Here is a 21,050-nt window from a genome sequence, read left to right as displayed (position 1 = left end):
TGATATTAATCTAAAGGGGGAGGAAGGGTAATGTATGGATCTATTTGTTTTTAAGAGGATTGACTACCCTTAGCACTACATATGATCTGTTGTCTACGCATACACATTCCTTTTTCATTTCTCGCTCTCTCTCACTTGTTACATTGTCAATACACCAGTTAAAGCAATCTCCTGCGTGCGTGCTTTTATTTTAATTGATATTGTTGCACAGACACAGCGGTGTGGGTGGAGGTTGTTGGTGGAAGGGAAAAAACGCTTAAGTGAAGAGGAGAGAGTGAATCAAGTATGACCTGGGGAAATCGTTTGTTTGCATCATTCCAAATTAATGAATGTAATTAGGTTACAGCTGGGTAACATTTAACTTGGTGTAATAGAGTGAAAAAGTGAATATTCTTCATTGGAAACAGAATAAGTCAATAAACAACTGATTCTTTGTCACATCTCTTACATAACTTTCAAAGTCAAGGCCCATTCTAATGAGTGATTAATCCTAAACTGCACATAAGCAAAGTGCAGGACTGCACTGAAATTCTCAAATTCATGCCTTTGCCTGTACCAGTGACACAGCCAGGACTTCTACACTATTAATTCCCACTGTTTAAGATTCTTAGAGTTAAAGGTCTTAGAAGTTTCATAGAAGTAAAGTTAACCCTGTACTGCTGCTGAGATGGTCACCACACATACACAGTTCAAATATCTACAAAGATTTTGTTGCTGTAGAGTAGTTATATTTGTTACATAGAAATGTGTAGGGTCATCTTTCTGAAATATTCCCTCTTTCTACTGATGCTGTCTGATCTGTGAGAATTTTTCTTGCATTTTTAGCTTCTATCAATTAACAAGTCATGCAGATTTTCAGTTTCAGCAGTTTTCAGTCTGATCTTCATCCTCAAATAACTCAACTGTTTCAAAATAATGTTAGGGGAACACCTATTTTAAAATTTCAATTACTTAAATTAATTCAAGCAAAATATGGTTTAGAACAGTGGTCCTCAACCACGGGGCCACGGACTGGTACCGGGCCGCAAAGCATGTGCTACCAGGCTGTGAGGAAACAATATGATTTGGCGATGTGAAACAATATGAGTCAGCTGCACCTTTTCTCATTCCGTCATGCCCACTGTTGAACTTGAACGCACGCGAGGTCATCAGTCGGTATGAGTGAAAAACAAATGTTGCTTGAGAGTTTTTTTGGAAGAGATGGTAGGGGACATAAAAGGCCTAACGATGATGATAATGCAGAGACAGCTGAGGCCAAGACTGCAAAAAAAAAGAAAGCTTCCTTCAACAGAAAATATGACAAGTCGTACATAAAATATGGCTTTAATGCAACCGTTGACTCGCACGCTCCAAGTCCCCTGTGTGTGATATGTGGAGACAAGCTGTCTAATGAGGCAATGAAGCCCTCAAAACTGCTTCTGCACCTTGAGTCCAAGCACCCTGCATTTAAAGACAAACCCGTTGAGTCTTGTGAGTGGAAAAAACGTGAGCAAGCGGGACAGAAGCAGGTGCTGAGAGCCACCACCTCCGCAAATGCTGCTGCTCTGAGAGCATCGTACTTAGTGGCTAGCCGTATTGCTAAGGCTAAGAAGCCTTTCACTGTTGGTGAAGAATTGATTCTGCCTGCTGCCAAGGACATGTGCCGTGAACTGTTGGAAGAAGCTGCTGCTAACAAGAAGGCACAGGTTTCTCTTTCAGCTACCACAGTTTCAAGGAGAATCGATGACATAGCAGAAGACATTGAAGCACAGCTGTTGGAACGGCTTAACGAGCCACCATGGTATGCTATCCAGGTCGACGAGTCTACTGATGTCGACAACAAGGCAATACTGCTGGTTTATGTGCGACATATATTTCAAGACGACGTGCAGGAGGATATGTTGTGTGCACTGCCGCTGCCAACTAACACAACTGGGGGCAGAACTATTCAAGTCTTTGAATGACTACATGTCAGGCAAACTGGACTGGCCATTCTGTGTTGGAATATGCACAGACGGGGCTGCAGCTATGACTGGACGGCTGTCTGGTTTAACTACCCGAGTCAAAGAGGTTGGTCCTGGATGCCAGTCTACACACTGTGTCATACACAGGGAAATGCTGGCTAGCTGAAAAATGTCACCTGATCTTAACAGCGTATTGAGTGACGTTGTTGAAGTTATCAATCACATCAAAGCAAAAGCCCTTAACTCACGTTTGTTTAAGCAGCTTTGTGAGGAAACAGTGCAGAGCACAAATGCTTTTTCTTACACACTGAAGTCAGGTGGCTATCAAGGGGGAGAGCCCTGGCCAGGGTTCTTGAGTTAAGAGAGCAGCTACAGAGATTTCTTTCAGGAAAAGTCACCACTGGCAGCAACTTCAGTGACAAGGAGTGGATAGCAAAACTCGCTTATCTGTGTGACATCTTCAACCTGCTCAATGAACTCAATTTGTCACTTCAGGGGAGAATGACAACTGTCTTCAAGTTGGCAGATAAAGTGTCTGCTTTCAAAGCCAAACTGGAACTGCGGGGATGGTGACCGGACAGGGGCACGTTTGACATGTTCCCAACATTAGTTGGGATTTTAGGAGAGACTGAGGCTGTACCATCCTTCTCACAGCTGGTGCACAATCACCTATCTTCGCTGTCGACAGGATTCCAGCGTTACTTCCCAACCGCAAATGACCCAAGACATGCAAAGGAATGGGTCCGTGACCCATTTGTGAATCATCCACGTCAGTGCAGGAAGAAGATCAACTCCTTGAGGTTGTAAATGACGGTGGGCTGAAAAGTATGTTTGACATAACATCTCTGCTGGCATTCTGGATCAAAGTCAAGGCTGAATATCCTGAGATAGCCACGAAAGCACTGAAAACGTTGCTTCCATTTCCAACGCCATATCTCTGCAAAGCGGGGTTTTCAGTAATGAATGCAATGAAAACTGAATTGTGGAATAGACTGGACATAGGAACCTCCTTCGAGTATCGCTGTCTCCCATCATCCCTCGATGGGACCGTCTTTTTGCAGGGAAACAAGCCCAGGGCTCCCACTGATTCAGCGATATTGGAGTGTTGCAATGCTTTGATATGTTCATATGAGGAAAATAAGCACTGTGTATTTAATATCCAAACGTTACTTAAAATGTTATGATGCTATTGACTTATAATTGACTTATCACTATATTCATGCTAGGGAAATATGCACTGTGTGTTTAATATTAAATCTGTTAGATAAACGCTTTTAGAAATGAAATTGAGTGTATTAGCCACTTATAAGTGACTTAGAGTTTCACCTATATTCCGGTCGTGATTAACACCCCCCCACCACCACCTGTCGGACAGTCCGCAAGAATATTGTCAATATTAAACCGGTCCACAGAGCAAAAATGGTTGGGGACCCCTGCTTTAGAGTTCCTTAATTATATATCTGTAATTTCAAAAGTGGGGAGTATGGGGTGTCCAGGTAGTGGCAGCAGCAGTGGTGAAGGGGCTTGTCATGTCCACTCTAGGCAGCTCATTCACCTTTGGTCCCCCCGAACACTCAGCTCTCACCTGTGGCTCCAAGCAGCTGTTTGCATATGTCAGCAGCCACACCTTGTTACACTGCTTCGACAGGTGGTCTAAACTAGATGAGGGCAGCTGGCGGTCTCATACTCCGGTGAGAAAGGGATATGCATGTCCTAGCATGTGAAGTCAGCTCCGGCAGACTGGGCAGATGAGATCTACAGTCAAATTGAACGACCAGGAAGGTGGTACTGCAATGTTCCGTGGAGAGTGAAGGCCGGGACAAAGCATAATAAGGTATAGGAGCAGAATTAGGCCATGTGGTCCATTGGGTCTGGTCTGCCATTTCATCATGGCTGATCTAATATTCCTCTCAGCCCCGATCTCCAGCCTTCTCAGTGAATCCCTTCATGCGCAGACCAATCAAGAATCTATCAACCTCTACCTTAAATATACATAAAGACTTGGCTTCCACAGCTGCCTGTGGCAAAGAATTCCATAGATTCACCCCTCTCTGGCTAAAGAAATTTCTCCTCACCTCCATTCTAAAAGGATGTCCCTCTATTCTAAGGCTGTGTCCTCTGGTCTTAGACTCTCCGACCATAGGAAACATCCTCTCAACACATCCACTCTATCAAGGTTTTTCACCATTCAATAGGTTTCAATGAAATCACCCCTCATTCTTCTGAATTCAAGTGAATCCAGGCCCAAAGCCATCAGATGCTCTTCATATGACAAGCCATTCAATCCTGGAATCATTTTTGTGAACCTACTTTGAACTTGCTCCAGTTTCAGCACATCCTTTCTAAGATAAGGGGCACAAGATTGCTTACAATACTCCAAGTGAAGGCTCACCAGTGCTTATTAAACTTTAATGATCATCATCATCCATAGCAACCAAAGATGCCCCCAGTTTGCGACACTTGTTCGTACCCAGACTTCTGAGGTCGACAGAGTGGAATTGCCAAAGTGAGTGCAGTTGCTTTTCCACTTTAAAAAATCTCTTGCACAGGTTTCCTGTATTTGTCGGATATGATAGATAACTATCGTTTCAACAACGATTGGCAGAAGCAATGCAATGTTAGACTCCCCCTACTTCAGAGATGCACTTTCTGAAACAATGCTATCAATAGTATCTGAACTCCTGGATGGAGCTACAGTATAAAGCATTATACAGGCAGCCTTTGCTTTTGAACAATCTCAGGTGTGACAGCAAGTGAAATTATTCACTGTGCAAACAATATAGTAGAATCTATTTGTTTATTACTCAAACCAAGAAATAACTGAAATTTTATTGTTTGAATAAAATAAATCCCTAGCACACTTGTATTACTTCAATGGTCAAGATTTTATCAAACATATTAACCTAGTTTATAAATTGGTTAGTGGTGCTGATAAAATTGAAATATTACATTAATATCAATGTTTATATGACTTCCTTTATTCAGGATAATTTAACTGTCAGTGTATTGTTCATGGAACTGACAATGCCTGCCAGCAGTGGAACATGATGTGGCATCCAGCAATTTATAAATCGGTGGCAAACATAAATGGAGCATCCTTCAATAAAGACCCAGGAGGGCTTTCTATGCATGCTGTTCAGAAGTCTGAACTGTCCAAGCAGAAAATATTACCTCTGCACAAGTTGCATTGTGATGGTTTAAGACACTTTAAACTGAGTAATTAAAGATCAGCAGCCATTTAAAAGAAAATCTATAAAGTTGTTATAGAGATATCATAGACATATCTATTATAGATTCAAATAGCATTAAAACAGACCCTTGGGCCCACCAAAGCCACACTACCTATTAACCACTCATTTACAGTAATTCTATTGTCTTCTAATTTCCCTCACATTCTCATCATCTACCCTGAGATTCTGCCACTCACCTCCACAGGGGGCAATTTCAAATGGCCAAATAACCCAGCGCCCTGCACGACTCTGAAGGTGGAAGGAAACACGGACCACCTGGAAAAGCTCATGTGGTCCCAGGGAGGGCATGCAAAGAGCACACAGTAGGACGGTGATTAAACCTGGGTCTCTGGCACTGTGAGGCAGTGGCTCTACTAACAGTGCCACTTTTTTTCCTTGAGCTGTATTGCAAAAGTCTCTGCTGAATTTGGATTGCTGATAAATGGCAAAAAAGTCTAAAGTTATGGTGATAAGCAAAACTGCAATTCAAGCTGACACCTACATAGGAAACGACAAGATCGAACAAGTGTCCTCCTTTATATACCTTGGTGCAGAACTAAATGACACAAACGGATGCAGCAAGGAAATGAGGCGAAGGCTAGCAATGGCACGCACAAGCACTACCAAGCTCTAGAACATCTGGAAAGTTAGATCTGTGAGCACTGACACCGAGATATGCCTCCTCAAGAGTCTCGTCTGGCCAGTAACCCAATATGGCTGCGAAACATGGACCCTAAAAGCAGATGATGAAAAGAAGTTGACAGCATTTGAGATGTGGACATACAGACGGATCCTCAGGGTATCATACTTTGAAAAGAGATCCAACAATTTTATCCCAGAAAAGATTGGCACGAAACCAATACTTTTGGAAACTGTTATCCAAAGGAAACTTTGTTATTTTGGACACATCTCAAGAACTGATGACACACTGGAATGTACTGTGTTTGAAGGCAGAGTAGAAGGAAGCCGCTCCCGAGGCAGACAGAGGACAACCTGGATCGATAGCATCAAGAAGTGGATGAGCCTCACCACCAGAGATGCAAGAGGTTTGACTGCCGACAGATCGCAGTGGAAGAAAGTGGTACATGATGATGATGATGTATTGTAATATTACCTGTTTCTGGCGGCAAATTAAACTGGGATGATTTTCCAGCATCATTTGTGCATGGGAACTCATCAATAAACTGTACAACATATACAATATCCATCAGTTTCCCTGATAGAAATTGGAACAAAATGTCCAACCTTCCAACACGCAGAAAAGGAAAGGAGCAAACCCTAAACTCCACAGCAGATTGATCGGAGACGTGAGGTAAAATATCTCACCAATGAAAATGATGCTGCTGTCTGCACATGCCCACTCTGTGTTCAATGTGGTGTGTATTTGTGACATGATTCCTGTGTGGCACAGGACACAATTCATGGGATTGATTACATTGAGAATGTTGCCCCCCCACACATTGAAAATATGTCTTTTGCCACCCCTGTAGATCCCTCAACCTCTGTCAGCTTGTTTTTAATACCGCTGGAGAGTTCTTTAAAGGTGTGACTTGCTTCCCATTTTTTAAGTGAGAACTCTGGAGAAATGGAGTTCCATTTCGACAGGAATCTTCAATGGTACTGTGATCTCCATTTGAATATGAGCACTAAATGCTGTTCAACAAATTAAACCAGGGTGAAATTGACATCAAGCCTAGCACAATATCATGGGCCAACTGGCATATCCAGTGCTGAACTGGTCTGTGTTCTGTGGGAGCTGATATCCAGCCAGTAGACTTCCAAACAGCATGTTCAATCAAAAAAAAAGCAGGATTTCCTGGTGGCTATCCCTTTTCACCCCTTCTCTTCTCATCACCTATTTATCAACTCCCTTTGGTTCCTTTTCTCTTTCCCTTTCTTCCAAGATCCACTGCCCTCTCCTATGTGAATTCCTTTTCAGCCTTTTACCTATTCCACTTATCCTCTCTCAGCTTCTTACTGCATCCACCCCTCCTCCACCCACCCACCTTCCCCCTCACCTGGTCACAGATGAAAGGTCTCAGCCGGAATCATCAACAGTATATTTCCCTCCATAGATATTGCCTGATTTGCTAAGTTCCTTCAGCATTTTGTGTGTGTTGCTCAAGATACCGAGCACATGTAAATTCTTCTTAAATGATGTTCCAAATTGAAGTTTTAGTTGGCTTATTCTTATACTGAGTAACAAGGTTAGGCCTTTTTTTCCCCCAGCCTATCAATTATTTTGTGAGAGTTGGAGGTCAGAAGATTTTATTTTTCTGGGGCAGCACAGTAGCATAGTGGTTAGCACAAGCCTTTACAGTACAGGAGAGCCAGGTTCAATTTCCACCGCTGCCTGCCATGAGTTTGCACGTCTTCCTTGTGACCATGTGAGTTTTCTGCCTGATTCCCTCCCACAGCCCAAAGATGTACCATTGGTGAGCTAATTGGTCATTGAAAATTGTCTCAGGATTAAATTGAAGGATTACTGGGCAGCGGGGCTTGAAGGGCCAGAAGGGCCTATTCTGCACTATATAATAAATAACTAAATTCTTTCTGTCCTCGATGGTGAACTAGCAGCAGCGGTGTACAAGGCCAGGGGGTGACTAACCTGGGAATGTAACCATGGTGATCGGCTAAAGGCTGAAGCAGAGAAAGTGGGGAGATAGGGAAAGGACAGTGAAACGTGAAAGTATACTGGTCGATGAGCTGGCATGCTGAACGGCAAACCAAACTGGGAGTGAACTACGATGGGTATTGAGATCACAAGCAGCAGAATGAAGGGCAGAGGCAGAAACAAGGTCCCGAGGGGATGCGGCATACTGGTTTCAGACCCAACAGGGTGGAATTCAACGGGACCTGAAAGGGAGAAGGCAGAGTGTAGCTCTGGCAGACCTGAAAGGAAGAAGGGAGGGTAGAGCAAGAGTGATCCTGAAAGGAAATCATCAGGAATGGTGTGGACCACAGAATATGAACCAGAGGCAGAAATGAACAGGGTGAAGTAAAATCTCAGCAGTAGTTTGCTGCAGGTTGAAGCAGGGAGAGTGGGGTTTCGAGTCCTGATGAAGGGTTTCAGCCTGAGACATCGACTGTTCGTTCAGTTCTGTAGATGCTGCCTAACCTTCTGCATTCCTCCAGCATTTTTTATCTGTTGCTCTTGATTGGGAGTGGGCTGGGCAGAGCGAAAAATCCACAGGTCAACCAGACAAGTTGGATGAAGCATGAAAAGGCTGGGAAGACAGAGCGAAGCACGTGTGAACAATGAGGGCACGGAGGTAGCAGGTGACAGGGGGAAGAGAAAAGTCACAGGAAGATCCTGAGTGCATATGGCAAATGGACCTGAAAGAGAGATGGCCGAGTAGACCATGAAGGGTGAACAGATGGACATCAGGAACAGGCAACAGGCCAAGGAATGTACAACAGTAATCCGCTACATCCTGAAGCAAGGATAGTGGGGTGCAGACACATCAGGGTGTCGCAGAAAAACCTGCAGTTAAATAGAATTAATATAGGTGGTACATAGTGAGCAGATGGGTGGAGGGAGGTAATGAATAAAGTTCAACTCTGTGCTACATTGATTAATAGAATAAAGCTTACTTGATTGTATAATTACATTAAATTTCAATTTCATTCTTAATTCATTCACAAGATTTAGGGGAAAATATCTCATTTTTGAATGTACTTTGAATCTTGAGTCTTTGAAATGGGATGCTGCAGTGAACCAAACTAACATTTAAATCTAGTTTCCAAGGGGTAAATATGACGGGTCACTTTACTGATGAAATGTGGGCCATTACCTTCCTTTTCCTTCAGCGTGTTTTGAAAGGGAAAGACGTTTTCATTAGCTTGGACACAGTAGACTTCACGGGTTTGAATCCCCCCACCACACAGTGCAGTTTGATTTCCACGTCTTCTGTCTTGCTGGCTGAGTAGTGAATCAACACGACATTCACTCCATTCTGTTGTCTTCCACACATACCTGCAGCAAGCAGATCAATAGAAAATGATTTCATTTCATAATACATCACTTTAAAATTCCAAATGGATTGCAGCAATTCAAGAAAGTTTGCCAACAATAACTCAAGCGTAACTTAATAAATTGAAGACAATCAAATCCTAAGCAGGAATTGTAAAGAAGGCAACAGTTTTAAGGAAATTCATGTTGAAGACCGATACTAACAAGGTTGCCTTTATTTTAATAGACTTCAGTTGCTCTTAAGTGATAATGGAGTTATCATTTTAAATAGTGCAATCTAATTCTTGCTGTTATATAATGGAAGGATTTGCTAGGAGACGTCAGAGTACATAAATGTCATTGTAACTGTTAGTTAAAGAGGCCTTTAGATTGATTTTCTCTGTGAGAAGAGAAAAAAAGAAAGACTGCAATTATTGCCTAGGATGTCCCATAATATTTACAGGCAGTGAAGCCTAATGAAGTGTAGCCACTGTTGGAATGTAGGTAATACAACAGCAATCTGTGCATGATGTTCATGAGCTTTAATTCTGGCATTGATCCACTAAAGCAGCAGACATACAGCATTTTATCACTATGGATAACTCCCAATATCTAGTCCCCAGTTGCGTATTTAACTATTGTACTGAGAACAATTTGCCACTGCAGCACACTAAATGAAGAATACCATCATCATTAGGACTTCACATTATTGAGGGATGAAAATAAATTAAATTCCTTTTTCAGTCATTCATTGGGCAAAGGCTTAGTAGTACCATTTGACAACAAGAACACAAAATTAAAGAAACGAGAGATCAGAGTGGGAAAAAAGACAAGTGAGCCATGGATTTGCACAGCGCAGCAGTCAAAGCATGTTACAACTCTATTTTCAATAAATAAAACTACACTATGAGCTATTTCTTTGTCTACTTCCAATTTCTTCATTTTCATCACTCCAACTGCTACCTGCTGGCATTTATATCAGCTGGAAGTAAATATCCTAGCTAGCAGACACTGTATAAGTCTTTGATAAATTAGCAGATAAACATACACATTAGTGGAACAGTCAGCCCTAGATCTCTTTGAGGACTGTGTACTCTGCATCAAAATTTGGAATATCAATTAGCAGCATTCTGAGCATTTCATTTTGGCAGAGAATATTAGGATCTTTGCTAGGAGCTGCAGTTTTTAAAAAAAAATTCACAACAAAAGCATAAAAGAATTTTCCAATTCATTTTTAAAGCATCTGTGCATCCTAACACTTCAAAGGAAATTCTACACTCATAGAGTTAATACATATAAAAGGAAAGAGAGCTTTGAAAATAGGATTTTAGATGTTCTTTGCTTAAAAATTTAATGAGGCAGCTGGGCCATATTTCAGATCTATGTTTTCGAAGACATTGCTGTCAGAATTTCCATATCCGTCTCAGGAAAGTACTTTATGAGGCAACAATGAGTCGTGCATTTCAGAACGATAAGCAATGACTTCCACTTGCCTTTCTGTCTATTTAACAGACATAAATATGCTCACTGGTAATTTAGATGTAAGCTGGTTTCCACCTAACAATGGACTATTGAGTATGCTCACGGCTTTTTTTTTGAATTGGACTGGGGAGGCCAGAGAACATTACTTCTTTGTACATCATCAGCTTTAGAAATACAAATGTTTGAAACATAGATGTAGAAGTTAACTAATCTTAACAAGGAAATTGGACAGAACATAGTAGTTTGACTTTGTTTATCTAAGCTATGAAAGGGAAATTAATTAAGATTCTTAATTCTACTATTTGATAGTGATAGAGTGTGTGTCAACTACTTAAGTGGAGAGGTATTCAGTATTTATGATTTCAGTAACAAACAATCGTTGGCAACTTGATGAGCCAGGAAATGAACATACTTGACCTAGTAATTACATTTGTACCTACAAGACTGTTAAATTTTGCAGTGGGAACTAAGGAGAAAATTAAGGGGGGGGGGAACAAGTATTACTAACACTTCTGCAAATGTATGCTAATACAATCATTAACACAAATGTTCTAAGAAATGGATCTATTCAAACAGAAAACACAGTAATAAAGCAATGTTCAAAAACTAAGGGGCAGCACAGTAGTGTAGCAGAGAGTACAACACTTTGCAGTGCCAGTAATTTGGGTTCAATTCTCATCGCTGTTTGTAAGGAGTTTGTACATTCTCCATGTGACTGCGTGGATTTCCTCCGGGTGCTCCAGTTTCCTTCCACATTCCAAAGACATGCGGGTTAGTGTTAGTAAGTGGCAGCCATGCTATGTTGGCACAGCCTCGGACGTTGAGGCAAATGATGCATTTCACTGTATGGTTTGATATTTCCACGTACATGAGACAATAAAGCTAACATTTAAATTTTGTAAGTCACTATTTCAAGGCTTAATTATCATATGTCACGTTGGTTCAAATGGGATGATTTTTAACTGCTGGATGTCCACTTCTTACATGAAAAATAGGTAACCAGTAATGGAAAACTGGGGGAAGAAATGGTGCTCAACAAAGTCAACTATAGCCAGAGTCCCTCATAGCAATTTTCAAATGAGCCTTTGATTTGGGGAAAAGACTAACTACTGAAAATAGCGTATGTGTGCATTAATATTTAAACCAGAATCAAACCGGAATCCTGATGCATAGTTGAGTATGTATATATAGTTGATGTATATCATATAAGGTCTACTTACTTGTACCAGATTTGAGCAACTTAACAAATATTGATAACTGCATGGAAAATGACTCAGAAATTTGTTGGATTTTACTGATGGAATCTTCAGCCGCTCTGGGCTCTTAATAAAACGGTTGCCTACTACTAGACCTCTCAAAGCTACCGTCACCCAACTTCCATCCCTCCCACAGATGCAATCACAGACTCTGCAACTAACTGGGAGCACATTATTGATAATGAAATCATGCCACAAAGGACTGCCATACAGCCATTCCACAGACTTCAAGTATTATTTTTTTGCGTTTTAACTTGTGTAAATGACTAGCTTTTGCACACATTTTCTGTGCAGTGAATTGACTTGTCTTCAGAGGACATTTGTCACACTAACAAAACCAAACGATAGTTGTGGAAAAGAAGTGGAAGCAAATATTCAGCTCTACTCTGCAATTGGTTACACTCACTCAATATCCCTGCAGGTCTGGGGAGAGTGCTCAGCACCGTAGAAAATGCACTATAATAGTCTTAACCTTTCTTTTCCTGCTTCGTCAAGCTTGAAATTTCCAGACGAAGGGAGCATACAGTGAATGTAAATCCAATTTAGCTTAAAGGATATAAACAGTTCATGGGCAATCTGTATTCTGAAGCCATTTTTTGCCATTGCTTTGATTATGGTAACTTTTGAGCACTGAATTCTGATAGTTTTCAAAACACAAAAAATGACAATCAGTACTACTTCTTAATATTAAAAGCACTTTATTTTTTGCTTTTCTCTTTATATTATCTTCTCTGATCTACAGTGTCTATAAAAAGTATTCACCTCCCCTTGGAAGTTTTTTATGCTTATTGCTTTATAGCATTCAATCACAGTGGATTTAATTTGGTTTTTTGACACTGATCAACAGAAAAGACTCTTTTGTGTCAAAGAGAAAACAAATTTCTACAAATTGGTCTAAATTTACTACAAGTATTAAAACCACAAAATAATTGATTAATTACTCACCCTCTGCATAGTATTTAGTAGATACACCTTTGGCAGTAATTACAGCCTTGAGTCTGTGTGGATAGATCTCTATCAGTTTTGCACATCTGGACTCTGCAATTTTTCCCCATTCTTCTTTATAAGACTGCTCAAGCTCTGTCAGATTGCATGGGGATTGTAAATGAACAACCCTTTTAAGTCCAGCCATAATATCTCCATAGGACTGAGGTCTGGACTCTGACTTGGTCACTCCAGGACATTAACTTTGTTGTTTTTAAGCAATTCCTGTGTAGCTTTGGCTTAATGCTCGGGGTCATTGTCTTACTGGAAAACAAACCTCCAAAGTTGCAGTTCTCTTTCAGATTGCATCAGGTTTTCCTGCAGGATTTCCCTGTATTTTGCTGCATTCATTTTACTCTCTACCTTCACAAGCTTTCCAGGGCCTGCTGCAGTGAAGCATCCCCACAGCATGATGCAGCCACCACCATGCTTCACGGTAGCTATAGTGTGTTTTTGATGATGTGCAATGCTTGGCTTATACCAAACATAACGTTTAGTCTGATGGCCAGAAAGCTCAATTTTGGCTTCATCAGACCATAGAACCTTCTTCCAGCTGACTTCAGAGTCTCCCACATGCCCTCTGGCAAACTCTAGCTGATATTTCATGTAAATTTTTTTCAACAGTGGCTTTCTCTTTGCCACTCTCCCATAAAGCTGTGACTGATGAATCACCCAGGCAACAGTTATATGTGCAGTCTCGCCCATCTCACCCACTGAAGATTGTAACTCCTCCAGAGTTGTCGTAGGTCTCTTGGTGGGCTCCCTCACTATCCCCTTCTTGCATGGTCACTAAGTTTTTGAGGACGGCCTGCTCTGGGCAGATTTACTGCTGTGCCATATTCTTTTCCATTTGGAGATGACTGATTTAACTATACTCCAAAGGATATTTAGTGACTTGGAAATTTTCTTGTATCCATCTCCTGACTTGTGCTTTTCAATAACCTTTTCACAAAGTTGCTTGTCTTCATGGTGTAGTTTTTGCCAGGATACTGACTCACCAGCAGTTGGACCTTCCATATACAGGTGTATTTTTATTAAAACCAATTGAAACACCTTGACTGTACAAAGGCCTCCAAAAACAGATCCCCATTTAACTACAACAAGAGAAAATCTGCAGATGCTGGAAATCCAAACAACACACACAAAATGCTGGTGGAACACAGCAGGCCAGGCAGCATCTATAGGAAGAAGCACTGTCGACATTTCGGGCTGAGACCCTTCATCAGGACTAACTGAAAGAAAAGATAGTAAGAGATTTGAAAGTAGTGGGGGGAGGGGAAAAAGCAAAATTATAGGAGAAGACCGGAGGGGGTGGGGTGAAGCTGAGCTGGAAAGGTGCTTGGCAAAAGGGAGACACAGCTGGAGAAGGTAAAGGATCATGGGATGGGAAGCCTAGGGAGAAAGAAAGGGAGAGGGGAGCACCAGAGGGAGCACCTGCACACACGCTGAGCTCGTTGACTTCATTTACTTTGCCTCCAACTTTCACCCTGCCCACAAATTTAGCTGGTCCATTTTTGACACCTCCCTCCCCTTTCTTGATCTTTCTGTCTCCATCTCTGGAGACGGCTTATCTACTGATATCTACTATAAGCCCACTGACTCTCACAGCTACCAGGACTATTCCTCTTCCCACCCTGTCTCTTGCAAAAATGCCATCCCCTTCTCGCAATTCCTCCGTCTCCGCCGCATCTGCTCTCAGGATGAGGCTTTTCATTCCAGGACGAAGGAAATGTCTTACTTTTTTAAACAAAGGGGTTTCCCTTCTTCCACCATCAACTCTGCTCTCAAACGTATCTCTCCCATTTCCCACACATCTGCCCTCACCCCATCCTCGGGATAGGTTTGCCTTGTCCTCACCTACCACTACCATCCCACCAGCCTCCAGGTCCAATGTATAATTCTCCGTAACTTCCACCATCCCCAACGGGATCCCACTACCAAACACATCTTTCCCTCCCCCCCCCCCCATTCTGCTTTCTGCAGGGATCGCTCCCTACGCAACTCCCTTGTCCATTCGTCTCCCCCATCTCTTCCCACCGATCTCCCTCCTGGCACTTATCCTTGTAAGCGGAACAAGTGCTACACCTGCCCTTACACTTCCTCCTCACCACAATTCAGGGCCCCAGACAGTCCTTCCAGGTGAGGCGACACTTCACCTGTGAGTCGGCTGGTGTGGTATACTGCATCCGGTGCTCCCAGTGCGGCTTTCTATATATTAGTGAGATCCAACGCAGATTGGGAGACTGTTTCGCTGAACACCTACGCTCCGTCCCCCAGAGAAAGCAGGATCTCCCAGTGGCCACACATTTTAATTCTACGTCCCATTCCCATTCTGATATGTCTATCCATGGCCTCCTCTACTGTCAAGATGAAGCCACACTCAGGTTGGAGGAACAACACCTTATATACCGGCTGGGTAGCCTCCAACCTGATGGCATGAACATTGACTTCTCTAACTTCTGTTAATGCCCCCCCATCCTTCTTACCCCATCCATGATTTATTTATTTTCCCCCCTCCCCTTTTTGTTCTCTCTCTGCCCATCACTCTGCCTGTTCTCCATCTCCCTCTGGTGCTCCCCTCCCCCTTTCTTTCTCCCTAGGCCTCCCGTCCCATGATCCTTTCCCTTCTCTAGCTCTGTATCCCTTTTGACAATCACCTTTCCAGTTTTTAGCTTCACCCCAACCCCTCTGGTCTTCTATCATTTTGCATTTCCCCCTCCCCCTCCTACTTTCAAATCTCTTACTATTTTTTCTTTCTGTTCATTCTGATGAAGGGTCTCGGCCTGAAACATCGATAGTACTTCTTCCTATAGATGCTGCCTGGCCTGCTGTGTTCCACCAGCATTTTGTGTTGCTTGAATTTCCAGCATCTGCAGATTTCCTCGTTTTGACTTATATGTTTTTATTTCTGTGATTAGATAAAATTACGTAATGTTTGAATTACTTAGTGTTTTGCTACAGTATTTACTGAATGAATTTTGCAAATATTTTTGTTACTCTAGCAGACAGCATGGACATTTTAAGCTCAGATGAATCTGTTGTAAAAAAAATTACTCCCTACTTGTACATAGTTATTTCCTTTTGCTTGTTTTTTCTTTCCACTCTTTTCTATAAGTGTATACCCCAGATAAATACTTTGTGGAGATTTTGTGATATATATGATTATATGATATATATGTACAATGTCTGAAATACATCTTATGGAAATATTTGTTTGATGAACTTTAATGAAAAAATAAATTACAAAAAAAGAAAGATGCAGGTAATGAATTAACGATATGATTTCCTTCTGTTTTACCATTGTGCCGAATTCCAGAACAGGTTTCTGCTTCTCTTCTAATTGTACCACAGATTATTTTTTGGTATTCATCTGAGGGTCAAAAGCCTATTCAATTTCTTAGCCTTTTTATCAGAAATAAGAAGCAAATGTCCCAAATGTACCTAAATCTATACTTCTTGAATTTTTGCGCAGCTTGTTCAGTGCATGTTACATAGATCAAACTATGAAAACGGCACCTGAAAACATGCTCTCAAACCTGTTAAGCAGCATCAAATATGAATATCATCTCTTTAGAAATAAAATCTATCATCAACTAATTTTTGCTGTAGCTGAATAATTTCTTGGTCTTTCATGTGCAAACCCTTGCAGTTCTAAACAAAATCCTCTTATGATTACAAAAAACTCATTTTAATAGATCCTTGCTTCAAGAAATAAAAGTGTCAACTGCCACCTTCAGCTCTGCAGTAGTGACAGAACTCCAAATTGACTATATAATGAAGCACTTGTCCAATTGTTCAGCATACTTTTACATTTTTAAAGGATTTTTTTTCCAAATTCTGCATCTGTCTGGAGGCTACCAGCTCTGTCAATGATAGACACTTACCAGCACAATTCAGTCCCTGTTATACACAGCGGTTAACTGAGAAAATGCTGCAGTCACTGGAACTTTGACAGGCTCACTGACTCAGATGTCTCCAATTACTCAGCAGTGTTCAAATTGGTGATCTTGCTGTAATCAGGTGTCACTGATCTATGAGTGCCATATTTTATTGGTTGTGGCTATGCACATTTAAAAGAAATCTTTGAGAACCTGTGTATATGGTCAATACATAAATCGGTAAAATGTTAAATGAGACCATAGGTGAAGCCTTGCAACATTTGATAGGTCAATGATATGCCAGCATCAAGGGAAATATCAATGAAGTAAATGACTTTAAACAAGTCATCAATTTGAAGGTTATTTTGTAAAAATGGTCATAAGGGTACCAATGGTCTACACATCTCAATTAGTTTTTCAAAAATATACTTCAGTTGCATTTTCCAGTACTATCTATCATTATTATAGTTATTAATAACAGCATCGAGTGTGAGCACACTTTGGATTCTGTGACCTTTTATTGTCAATATGAATCAGTAGAGGCAATTAAACTTCACTTCACACTTGAGCTATCCATGAATATTTGACTCTTCCAAATCTCTAAACTTTAACTTAATTTAATCCATTGTAATACATCTATGGATTATCCTTTCAACTAAACTTTCAACAACTAAAATGTAAATACTTTATGCAATTTATAAGCTAGACAGTAATAAGAAATTTCAATTCAGTTTTCATTTGGGATGTCCAGAGCTAAAATACTTCCTGCATTAAATTAAAACTGAAGTAAATGCATAACTCTGCAGCTATACACCTTATTGAGCATGCAAATAATGCCTGGCAATCAGAATGTGAATATACCCGGACATGTTGAAGTCATGAATAAAGCAGTACTTTCAAGAGGAATCATAAATGTCAATTTCTAAAACAGAAAATCATCTACTTCAAAGAGTTCTTCATGTTTATGTAAATACATTATGAACTGTTTCATTTGTGATTCATATTGATCTCTAACTATGCAAAACAAGCCCATATTTCACTCCACTTTTATTGGCTAGTAACCTTACTACACTCTGGACTGTGTCATATCTGCTTTTTCCACCATTCCTGGTGAATATTTTAATTACTGGCCTAGTAATTACAGTACTTTAAAAACATTCTCCAACTTAATAAAATTACTCAGAGAACCAAGCAACACTTGCAAAGAAAAATACTTAAAAACATAGATTTGACAAAAGGTTATTGAAATGAAATGGAATATTTATTTCATTGCATAAGGCATGTGACCTGCTGACCATTATTAGCATCTTCTGCTTCTACGTCACATCTCCCTGAAAGCCTCAAGTACTTTGCTTCTGTGCTGATAAAATTACACCCATTTCACAAAATAGCTCACATTATAGACATTTAATCAATATTGATACTGCCTGTACTGAAGTATAGTGCCAAAATATTGTTGGCTTTTGCTATTTGTTTCCAGTAAATATTCCTATTATATGTAGGCAAATTTGATATATTATTGATTCAATGATATACAGTGGCATGCAAAAGTTTGGGCACCCCTGGTCAAAATTTCTGTTACTGGAATAGCTAAGCGAGTAAAAGATGACCTGATTTCCAAAAGGCATAAAGTTAAAGATGACACATTTCTTTAAATTTTAAGGAAGATTACATTTTTATTTCCATCTTTTACAGTTTCAAAATAACAGAAAAGGAAAATGGCCCAAAGCAAAAATTTGGGCACCTTGCATGGTCAGTACTTAGTAACACCCCCTTTGGCAAGTATCACAGCTTGTAAATGCTTTCTGTAGCCAGCTAAGAGTCTTTCAATTCTTGTTTGGGGGATTTTCGCCCATTCTTCCTTGCAAAAGGCTTCTAGTTCTGTGAGATTCTTGGGCCATCTTGCATGCACTGCTCTTTTGAGGTCTATCCACAGATTTTCGATGATGTTTAGATTGGGGGACTGTGAGGGCCATGGCAAAACCTTCAGCTTGTGCCTATTAAGGTAGTCCATTGTGGATTTTGAGGTGTGTTTAGGATCATTATCCTGTTATAGAAGCCATCCTCTTTTCATCTTCAGCTTTTTTACAGATGGTGTGATGTTTGCTTCCAGAATTTGCTGGGATTTATTGAATTCATTTTTCCCTCTACCAGTGAAATGCTCCCTGTACCACTGGCTGCAACACAAGCCCGAAGCATGTTCAATCCACCCCTGTGTTTAATAGTTGGAGAGGTGTTCTTTTCATGAAATTCTGCACTCTTTTTTTTTTCCCCAAACATACCTTTGCTCATTGCGGCCAAAAAGTTCTATTTTAACTTCATCAGTCCACAGGACTTGTTTCCAAAATGCATCATGCTTGTTTAGACGTTCCTTTGCTAACTTCTGCTGCTGAATTTTGTGGTGAGGACACAGGAAAGGTTTTCTTCTGATGACTCTTCCAGGAAGGTCATATTTGTGCAGGTGTCACTGCACAGTTGAACAGTGCACCACCATTCCAGAGTCTGCTAAATCTTCCTGAAGGTCTTTTGCAGTCAAACGGGGGTTTTGATTTGCCTTTCTAGCAACCCTATGAGCAGTTCTCTTGGAAAGTTTCCTTGGTCTTCCAGACCTCAACCTGATTTCCACCATTCCTGTTAACTGCCATTTCTTAATTACATTATGAACTGAGGTAACGGCTACCTGAAAATGCTTTGCTATCTTCTTATAGCCTTCTCCTGCTTTGTGGGCATCATTTATTTTAATTTTCAGAGTGCTAGGCAGCTGCTTAGAGGAGCCCATGGCTGCTGATTGTTAGGACAAGGTTTAAGGAGTCAGGGTATTTATAAAGCTTTGAAATTTGCATCACCTGGCCTTTCCTAACAATGATTGTAAACAAGCCATAGCCCTAACAAGCTGATTAAGATCTGAGACCTTGCTAAAAGTTATCTGAGAGCTCAAACATCTTGGGGTGACCAAACTTTTGCACGGTGTTCCTTTCCTTTTATCCCCCACTCTAAAATTGTACAAAACAAAAATAATACACTAATCTTGCTTAAAATGTCAAAAAGAATGTTTCATCTTTAACTTTATGACTTCTGAAGATCAGTTCATCTTCTGCTCACTTAACTATTCACAGTAACAGAAATTTTGACCAGGTGTGCCCAAACTTTTACTTACATAAAATAGGACAAAAGTTAGATAAAACACTATTTAGTTAATTGCCATCCAATCTATTTACATTCTTTCATCTGCAAAGTAATGGAAGGAGTTATCAATAGTGCCGTTAGGTGGTATTTATTCAGCAGTAACCTACACACCATTGTCTCATTTGAGTTTTGGAGAAGGCCAGTGGCCTTTACTGTAAAGTCAAAATAATTAGTTTTAGTATCAAAGTGTGTATATGTACCAGCTTGAAATTCACCTTCTTGCAGACTTCCAGAATAGAACAAAGAAGTACAATGGAATTTATTAAAACTATACATAAACAATGATTGACAAACAATCAATGCGGTAGAAGGAAAACTGAGCAAATAAAAGTAAGTAAATAAACAAATGATACTGAGAGCATAAGTTTTTTTGTGTCCTTGAACACAAGCCTGTGGGTTGTAGATTCAGTTCGGGGTTGTGGTGAGTGAAGTTATCCACACTGGTTCAGTAGCCTGATGGTTGTAGGGTCATAACTGTTCCTGAACCTATTGATATGGGACTTCAGGCTCCTGTACCTCCTGTCTGATGGTAGTACCAAAAGGAGAGTATGGCCTGGATGGTGGGGACCCTTGATGATGGATGCTACATTTTTTTTTGTGGCATTGCTCCAGGTAAACGTGCTCAGTGGTGGGGAGGGCTTTACCCCATTAGAGGAAGGTTTTTAATCAGAGAGTTGTTGTGTGTGGAATGCACTGCCTGAGTCAGTGGTGGAGACAGATACACTAGTGAAATTTTAGAGACTACTAGACAGGTATATGGAGGGATTTAAGGTGGGGGGTTATATGGGAGGCAGGGTTTATGGGTCGGCACTACATTGTGCTGTAGTATTATGTATATACCCATGATGGACTGGGCTGTACCCATCACTTTCTGTGGCCATTGGTGTTTCCATACCAGGTTGTGATACAAGCAATCAGGATACTCGCCACTGTGCATATATAGAAGTCTGTCAAAGTTTTAGATGACATGCTGTGTTGTATTAAATGTTGTAAAATATTGGATGAATGTCTGGAGGGTAAGATGGCAAGTTAACATCTGAGCATGTGAGGTCTGTATGTTTGTTAGCGAGTAATGTTTGCAGAGTAAACATTGTTAATGTCTGCAGGATGTTTGCTGACAGCAGCTTTGTTCTTTCTTT

General features: G+C 40.7%; 1 protein-coding gene across 1 annotated transcript in view; it reads right to left on the bottom strand.

Annotated features, from left to right (window-relative positions):
* The window catches only part of LOC140732044 (thrombospondin type-1 domain-containing protein 7A-like), a 547,816-nt gene that overhangs the window by 185,003 nt on the left and 341,763 nt on the right, over positions 1-21,050 (bottom strand). Inside the window, exon 8 of the mRNA XM_073054149.1 lies at positions 8,968-9,149. Within this exon, the coding sequence (XP_072910250.1) occupies positions 8,968-9,149 (182 nt within the window). The remainder of the gene's footprint in view (positions 1-8,967; positions 9,150-21,050) is intronic.

This window comes from Hemitrygon akajei, chromosome 8 (assembly GCF_048418815.1).
Source record: "Hemitrygon akajei chromosome 8, sHemAka1.3, whole genome shotgun sequence".
In the NCBI taxonomy this organism is placed as follows: Eukaryota; Metazoa; Chordata; class Chondrichthyes; order Myliobatiformes; family Dasyatidae; genus Hemitrygon; species Hemitrygon akajei.
Note: the sequence above shows the minus strand (reverse complement) of the source record. Positions and strands in the feature narration are given on the sequence as shown.